This window comes from Ostrinia furnacalis, unplaced genomic scaffold, assembly GCF_004193835.3.
Source record: "Ostrinia furnacalis isolate ACB-3 unplaced genomic scaffold, ASM419383v2 OfSCF1334, whole genome shotgun sequence".
Classification (NCBI taxonomy): Eukaryota; Metazoa; Arthropoda; class Insecta; order Lepidoptera; family Crambidae; genus Ostrinia; species Ostrinia furnacalis.
This window is the reverse complement of record NW_021131573.1, coordinates 1-9,420: the sequence shown is the minus strand read 5'-3', so window position 1 is coordinate 9,420 and position 9,420 is coordinate 1. Positions and strand designations below refer to the sequence as shown.

Sequence of the window (9,420 nt, the reverse complement as noted above, 5' to 3'; positions counted from 1 at the left end):
AGATTTTTGTTTTTGTGAATTTAAAGTTAAAAACTAGCATAGGATAGACAAAAGAATAACAATAACAATAATTTTATTTTATTGAGGCATTATAAAAAGGCGCCCGCTCAGCAAAAATCGTGACATGACACAAATTATCAAGTCATAAAGCTGGTTTTCAGCGGGTACCAACGCACGGGGTTTACGCGCCCTTTTGTCAGTGACAGTTTTTCATTATTTCGTGTAATTGCGGTCAAATACCTGCCTTGTCATGCCATGCATAAAAAAAAAAACTCGTAGAACCCTAAGTGGTCGCATGAGACCGTGGTCACAATTAATTTCTATTGTGTCTCGAAGTCGATTCACTGGTACTTGAAGGGCTAAAAACCGGACTGGAATTCGCCGTCTGGTGCTGTCTTTTCTGAACTCAATAGTCTAGGCATTTTCTAGGTGAGAGTGAATTTACAAGAGATCATAATTTTTAGTAATTTTTGAGCTTAAAATGTTAACACAGTTACATCACATAGACAGTCATAGTTAATGTAACGTTATGCTTATATTTGGCAGTATTTGAAAGTCATCATCATCATCATCATCATTTCAGCCACAGGACGTCCACTGCTGAACATAGACCTCCCCCCAATGATTTTCAAATCGCGCGGTTGGTAGCATGTAGCTCCTTCCTGCTACATTTATGTAGTATTGTAATAGATGAATACTGTAGTTGAAAAACATTTATCTCTAGGTAGGTAGATAATATAGATTTTAAATGCTAAATGCTAGAGTTAATACTAACAGTGTATAAACTGACTAATAATCCTAAAACTTGGCAGAACTATTTGTCCTCAATAAACGGCGCCATTCGGGAAGAATAACAGAATGATAGTTTCAGGTAAATATTGTGATCGCAGACCTAAATAGTTCGGGGAAGCCATTAACATTTTAATAACTGTGTTATATTTAGTTTAAGATACACCCTATATTTTGTTTAATCTTTAGATTTTCTTTTCGTTTACTTAGGTACTTAGGTTTAACTGATGCCCGTTTTCACCATCAATCCCTAATTATTAAGTGACCCCTATAAAAATAAAATTCCTGTTATGTGTTACCATAGGGGTCACTTAAAATTTAGGGTTTGATGGTGAAAACGGGCATGAGACCTTATGGTGTTAGTTAGTGCCACCAACGATAGGCATCATGGCCTAAGTCGACCATTTTCTCAATCTGTCATGGACAATAGCGATATATTTTACGTAATATACCTACCTATTTACTATTAAGTTCCGATAGCCATGTGGGTAGATCAGCAAACAGAGGTTTAAAAATAGACTAGCAAACTTTGAATTGGGTCATGGTTCCACAATGTTGCCAATATTAAATATTTCTTTTAGTGTTGTAATACAAGAGAATTTATTAAAATATTTTGTTCTACAATAATAAAAAAGTAACTTTGTTTTTAATTAAGTAACGTTCAAATCCTTTAAACAAGTTCCAGTCTTAAATTTTTCATTTAAACATTTATTTACGGTGTTTAACTACTGGCTGAAAAACATTATGCCTTTGCTGTTATGAAAAAAGAAAAATACCTGTAACTTTTTTCTTTAATAAAGCAAAGGTATTCGTAAATCAACGAATCAGACAGTCGAAGGTCGGCTCAGTTACAGGCATGTCGTCGCAAAACATTCAGTGATATCTCGGCAAATAGGAGCGACAATGTCGAAGTGAGGTGTCAATATTTACTTTTCCTTTGATGGAGTTGGCAGTCGGCACACTGCAGAGCGTCAGAATGAGTTCAATTCCCTTATCTTTTTGACTATGTCTCCCCTTTGTTAGTAAGTGAAAAAAGACAATTCGCGTTTCATTGTGTCAAACTTTGCCCTTTGTTCGCGATATTTAACACTGATTACAGCGATTCTGCTGTAAATAAAAATAAGATGTTAATCGTCTGGTCCGCTCAACACATCATAACTTCTTAAGATATTAATTAAAATGGCTTAATTTTGATTCATCCTGTATTCCAGCATGTCGAGAAACCCACCTGTTGCTAAATTCTCAATTCAAAAGCCCAAACAACTTAATTAATAACGTTGTTTACAACTTTGAAAGTCACCTATGAGAGCCCTTCATTAAACTTTACCTTTGAAAATTACATTTTTAGTCAACCAAAATCACTTACTAAGAGTAGACTTTTATAGGTCAATAGTTTGGTCGGCTTCTTAATTAGTATGGGGGACTCGGCTCACACCATAAAGTTAATATGCCTTCGGAATAGAGCAAAGCTGTTAAACGAAACCAATTTTGGATGACATTTGAGTGTCAATGTCAGGTTTATTTCACTGTTTTGTATAGGAAGTCAATCACTGAACCAGTCACCACGTTTCTGAAGCACTGTTTCTTATAAACATCCACGATTTCACTCATGAAAAATCTGAAAATATACCAGAGTTGGACCTAGGTGGACCGGATCTGATAAAGGTCGCGGGAAGAGCCTGGATGCGGGCAGCGCAGGATCGTTCATTGTGGAAAACCTTGGAGGAGGACTTTGTCTAGCAGTGGACGTCATTTGGCTGAAACGAACGAACCAGAGTTCAAATTTTCAACGTGCCACTTCGTGCCTCTGAACTGTCAAATAGTTGCAAAAAGGGTTCTGTGCGTGACGGCGACGGCATCATGCATCTCTTTTTATCACAGCGTTGCTGCTAGTGACATTCGCTCTCTCAGTTGTTTGTTGCTCTATTCCGCTAGGTATACATTAACTTTAAGGCCCTCACCAAATCGGTGTAAGGTGCCTCCTTTCTCATGTTCACTCTGATCAACAGCCCGATTAAACTATCGGCCGACAAAAAGTCTATAGTGTGTGGGGACTCTTTTACTCGTATTTTTGTATTGATTAAATTCGCTATAACGTACATATTTTTCTGTTATTTTTGTGTTTAGGTACCTATTTACTTAGATACGAGTATTTTCAATATACCTAATATATCTCGGACAATACTATGAAATTAGGTCGAAGCGCAGTGAACTGTAATTCGTTTACGGACTGGAATTTTTATTCCGAATTTCTGGAATTCAGATTCAAAAGGATTAAACTTTGCTGGGAAAACAAAAAGCTTACTGTGAAAAAGCAATGTGATACATTTAATTACATTTTTTTGTAAGTCTTTTTGTAATAAACAAGTTTAATATAATTTGCTGTTTGATTCGATTTCTTATAAATTAGGACTTGAATCTTATTTATTGTTGTTGAAACTATTTTGTGTACCTATCTTATGTATCTTATTAGTAGCAGTTTGCGGCAACAAGCTGGAATAAATTGGATGCAAGTGTCCGGGGACAGAAGTAGGCGGAAGATTGAAGAGGAGGCCTATGTTCGAAGACAAGCCCCAAAGGCTGATATAGATAAAAAGATTTTAGGGTACCTAAGTAAGGTTTAATTGGCCTCTGAATTTGTGACGATAGCAGGATTAACTAGGAAGAGCCTAAGAAATGCGGACGGCAAAATCCCCTTTTGTATGTAGCAGATCTTTGTTCGGAAGACAGATAGTCAGCAGTATTGAAAATGTTGCCAATAAAAAAATAATGATCTACAGAAAACCACTCTGATGTTTTTGTCGGGTATAAGTAACCGAGACGATAAAATAAAAATTTCGATGACCAATGTTAATAAAAGAAACCTAACACGACTATATTGTCTCGTTATTTTTTCATGGTAACCATATAGAAAGATATATGATCGTTTTTTCTTCTTCGTTAGGAGTTTAAAATGAATACTAAGAAATTCATTCATACTTCTTTTTTTTTTATTTAAGGCAACTAACTTCTTTTGAACTAGTGAACAAGAAACGCTTCGGTTTGCCGAGTTTACAAATTCTACAAAGTTTCACATACGTTTTACAGTTTCAGAAGCATAATAATATGCAGCGCTTTCATTTATATTTTCAATTCCAAAGTCTTGGAAAAACAACAAAGGATTCGCCACACTGGATGCGGTCTGCGGTCAGGTCAAAGTAATCATACCTACATTATGCGGGCTGCATTTACTTTGAACTGACCGCAGACCAATGCAAAAAATCCTTCATCCCTTGTTAATTAAAGAAAAACGAAATGAGTGTAAATTCCCACCTCTCGTTCCCACCGCTGCAACTACTGTATAGCCAGGATCTACAGCTTGACCGCGAATAAAATCATTGAAGGTCAAGTTTTTCCCGGAGGAAAGTTAAAATGTCATTGGACCCGCAACGAAATTAATCAGAAGAACATAGGAGGGGTTCGAAGTTTAGGTTCGACTTCCCTCCCTCTCCCTAAGCCAGTGAAATTTCCACCAATACCTTTAAGCAGTGTAAAATGTAAATTATTACGTGCAAATATTTGAAAAGTCCGACCCAAACCCAAATCACTCACTGTCTGTAATTTAGTTCACACAGAGCATTTAAAAAACCAGCATGTTTTCTGAATTTCCAATAAGCTAAAGGACTCTACACACTAAACCTTGGTGTCGGCGGCTTTATTTCAAAAGAATAATATCACATCAAATATTTTTTTTGTAAAACATAGGTGACGGAATTCAGGTGGTATATTTGAGTAGTGCTCTATGTTTGGCCTATGAGTGGCGTAAAAATTAAATAAAACTCATTTAATTATGCAAGTAGGCTCTTAAAAAGCACTTTTATACGTTCTAGTATTAACCCTACCACTCATCATCATCATCATCATCTCAGCCATAGGACGTCCACTGCTGAACATAGGCCTCCCCAATGTTTCCCATGTTACCCGGTTTGTAGCGGCCTGCGTCCAGCGCTTTTCTGCTACCTTTATGAATTATGATGTCGTCGGTCCCTACCACTGCTTCAGGACAACAAATAGGCCAGTGCTCAGAAAGTCTCAAATAACGATACAAACAAAACACATGCTAGTTGTATAATGTCATTTCATTATGTCATATCGACGACTATTTCTCTGACTTTTGACATGTCAAAAGTCGACGGCTCATATAGGCGGTTCAGCGGGTTTGGTGTGTACATAGACTGTTTAGTCAGGTTTAGTTAGGCGAGTTGCACTACCTTTACATTAACCGTAACTAAACCGTTAACCGGTGTTACTGACAGACTATTGCATTATTTTAAAGTTCAGATGGTGCAACTTCACCTTAATAATAATTACTTTCCCTTTCTTATAATAATTCGACAGATAATGGTTATTTAGTTAAATAAACACTGTTTTTAGTTCACTGTTGTTTTATTTTCTCTTACAATTACACAGACATGTTTTTCACCACAGACAAGTTTTTTTTTTTTTTTTTTTTTATAATATTACGGTCCGATCATATAGGGAATAATCCATCCATATCGCCGCCCAAGGACGATTGCAGTCCTTCAAGATAGAGGAATGAATAGACACCAATCGAATAATCTAGTTGGAATCATCCAGGGGTAGAGGGCACAATTTGGCAATTGGCCTTTTAAAAATACCGTCTTTATACTTTAAAGAAACAACTCGAGTTACCCCATCTGCACCTGGGTGCTTCCGAACAACACGCCCCAAAAGCCATTTTCCAGGAGGAAGTCTATCATCCTTTACTAATACAACGGTACCTATAGCGATTTCCGGCTGATCTTTGTTCCATTTGTAACGATGTTGCAAGGTTGTCAAATATTCATTCTGCCATCGCTGCCATAAACATTGTACCATACGTTGAATTATATGCCACCGATGCAAAGGGCTAAGTTTTACGTCCACTAAAGATGGTTCCGGTACACCAATTAAAGGTTCCCCAATAAGGAAATGTCCCGGAGTTAAGGGAGCTTCATCAAAAGTAGAATTTACTATAGTAAGAGGGCGGGAATTAACGCAAGCTTCCACTTGGGTTAAGAGCGTAGAAAACTCTTCATAAGTAAGTAAAGTTTGTCCGATTACGCGTTTTAGATGTCCCTTAACACTTTTAACTCCTGACTCCCAAAGCCCTCCGAAATGAGGTGAACTAGGAGGTATAAAGTACCAAGTCGTTTTGTCATTAGCCAAAAGTTCCGAAATTTCTGCAACGAGTTTAGATTTTGAGTCATGAAAGGCAATGTTTAAGTCGCGAGACGCGCCTACAAAATTGGTGCCGTGATCACTCCAAATTTCCTTGCAGTGGCCACGACGGGCAGTAAAACGTCTAAAAGCAGCAATAAAGGCAGCTGACGTCAGGTCAGTAACCAGTTCTAGATGAATGGCTTTTGTGACGGTACATACGAATAAGCAAATGTACACTTTACAAGTTCTCTTACATCTACCAGGATACAATTTCATGGCAAACGGGCCAGCAAAATCTACACCACTAGTTAAAAATGGACGACTTGGTTTGACACGAAACTTAGGAAGATCTGCCATAAATGGCACAGAGGGATTAGCTCTCTGTTTAAAACATGGTACACATTTTGAAAGTACACTTTTAACTAGATTTTTGACTCTAATTATCCAAAATTTTTGTTTAATAACATTCAAAGTGAGTTGATTTCCTCCATGCAAAGATTTCAGATGTGCATTTAACACAATAAGTTTAGAAAGATTAGAATCGTTACTCAAAATAATAGGATTTTTCATATTATCTGAAATCTCTGCATTGGCAAGTCGACCACCGACACGAACTATACCATTATTATCTAAGTATGGATTAAGTACATGCAATTTACTTGATTGGTGAACTCGCTTACCCTGTGACAGGCAAGAAATTTCCTCATGAAACGAATCAGATTGAGACATCTTAATGCATCTGTTAAAAGCGTCGTCAAGCTCCATAGAACTCAGATAAGCGGGTTCATCAAACAGTGTCCTATTTATTTTTGATTTACACAGTTTAATAAATCTCAAACAATAAGCAGTTACACGTATCAATTTTGAGAGAGTTGACCATCGTTTCAAATAAGAAAGAGTATCAGCATTTTCAAAAACATTCACATTCGCTTCTACTTTAGTTTTAACTTTCATTTCCAAATCGGTGACTGGGACTACATTCTCATGGTTTACAATTGGATTACAATTTTGTAAAAATTGTGGGCCATTCCACCACAGGTCTGACTGTTGCAAATCACTTGGGTATACTCCACGTGAAGCTAGATCGGCTGGGTTATTCGCGGAACTAACATGATGCCACTGGTTACTATTTGTAAGTGTCAAAATTTCTGAAGTACGATTAGCGACAAAGGTAGTCCATGTAATTGGTGTTTTACGCAGCCAAGCCAGAACTATGGTTGAATCTGTCCAAGCATAGATGTTCTCATTTGGTATATTAAGTATAGTTTTAACATGTTGTATCAAATTTGCTAGGAGAACTGCACCACAGAGTTCGAGACGAGGGAGTGAAACTTGTTTGACAGGTGCAACTTTCGATTTGGCCATAACAAGATAAACTTTAACTGCATCACTGTCCCAAACTCGGAGATACACAACTCCAGCATAAGCAGCACAGGAAGCATCACTAAATCCATGCAGTTCCAGTTTCATTGTACTATTAGAGATTCCAAGCCATCTTGGGAACTGAATGGTTTCAGCGTGTGTGAAACGATTAACATAATTAATCCATTCTTGTTTCAAATCATTAGGTAACTCTTCGTCCCAATCCAAGCCAGCTAACCACAGTTTTTGCATAAAGATTTTAAGGGTTATTATACTTGGTGTTAGCCAACCTAGTGGGTCGAAGGTTTTTGCAATGGTAGATAATACATTTCGTTTGGTGATATTATCATTTACAAAATTTACACATATGTTCAATTCAAAATTATCTGTTTGTGAGTTCCATGTAATACCCAAAGTTTTCAGAGTATCTTCAACTTTTATATGGACTTCATTTTGTAGTTCTTTGTCATGATCAGGAATCTGTGATAGTACTGCTTTACTATTTGATGCCCATTTGTGTAGAGGGAAACCACCGCGTGCTAACAACTCAGTCAATCGTTTTTGAAGTACAGCAGCATCATCTTCACTGGATGCCCCGGTCATCAGATCGTCCATGTACAGATCAGTTTTCAAAATTTCTGCTTCTACAGGAAAATCATGTTTTTCATCTTCAGCGAGTTGGTGAAGTGTGCGTATGGCTAAAAAGGGAGCGCATGATGTTCCATAAGTTACGGTGAGTAGTCTATATTCCTGTATCGGTTGTGTTGGGCATTCTCGCCACAGTATTCTCTGGTAGTCCACATCATCTTTGGATACTAATATCTGTCTGTACATTTTTTGAATGTCAGCTACTAAACAGAATTTATGTTGTCTCCATCTTGTAATCAAGTCTCTGACATCTTGTTGTAATGGGTATCCAATCAAAAGTTCTTCGTTTAACGATTTTCCTTTTTCAGGTACAGCACTTCCGTCGAAGACAACTCGCAGCTTCGTGCTCAAGCTTGTCGGCCGGAGGACAGCGTGGTGAGGTAAGTAGTGACGTTTCTCTATTTTCTTCTCATTTTCAGGTACTATCATCATGTGACCTTGTGATTCATATTGTTTCATGAATTTGTGATAATCTTCCTTGAAGTCTTCGTTGCGTGTGAAACGTTTCTCCATATGTTGCAGGCGGTTAACAGCAAGGAACTCAACATCACCGAGGTTTGTGGGTGGATCATCTTTGAACGGTAAAGACACAATGTAACGTCCATCATCATTGCGTTTGTGAGTAGCCTTAAAATGTTCTTCACATTGTAATTCCAATTCTGTCATTGGTTTCTTGTACTGTATATTCTCTTCAATTTCCCAGAATTGTCTCAATAATTGATCTACTTCCAATTTTGTGTGAGTAACTACCATGTTGTGTTCTAGTGTTGCAGCATCAGTTTGTGAGGCTCTTCCAGAAATCAACCAACCCAGACGAGAGTTGAGTGCGATGAGTGAATTATACTTGCGAAGACCTTGTAGCAGGATGTGAGCATGCACGTCGGCACCAAGTAAGACGTCGATAGATCCTGGCTTGTGAAAGTTTGGATCAGCTAGATCCAACTGCATGTGTGAGGGCCAAGTATCTTGTGGGAATTCACGAGACGGCAGCAATGAAGTGAGTTTCTTGAGTACGTATGCATTCACTTCAAATGTGGATGTTTCACATTTTGTGGAGTGTATTGTGAGTTTCACCATAGATTTTGTAGTGACCACTGATGAGTTTGATATGCCGGAGATTTTGCCAATAACAGGAGTGCGGTCAAGATTCAATAATTGTGCAGCTGCTTCGGAGATAAAGGAGCCCTGTGACCCTTGGTCAATAAGAGCTCTCAGTGTATAAGTATCACTATTCCTCGACTCGACCTTTATTTCAGCGGTTGCTAATATAACTAAGTCATCATTTGTTTCAGCCTTCAAGTTGACACTGAGATTGCAAGAAGCGCCAGATTCAGTATCATTTTCCTTTGCTGTAGATTTGTTACTTTCAGGTTTCTCGGTGTTATTCGTTTGTGAAGGTCTTGTGAAATGTAGTAAGGT

At 37.8% G+C, this 9,420-nt stretch overlaps 1 protein-coding gene across 1 annotated transcript; it reads right to left on the bottom strand.

Moving 5' to 3' along the window:
- Positions 1-7,763: 7,763 nt before the first annotated feature.
- On the bottom strand, positions 7,764-9,350 carry LOC114352350 (uncharacterized; the record flags this gene model as incomplete). The annotated part of the gene is made up of 1 exon (XM_028303935.1): positions 7,764-9,350. A coding segment is annotated over one exon (1,587 nt), but the record flags the coding sequence as incomplete, so codon positions are not given.
- Positions 9,351-9,420: the final 70 nt, after the last annotated feature.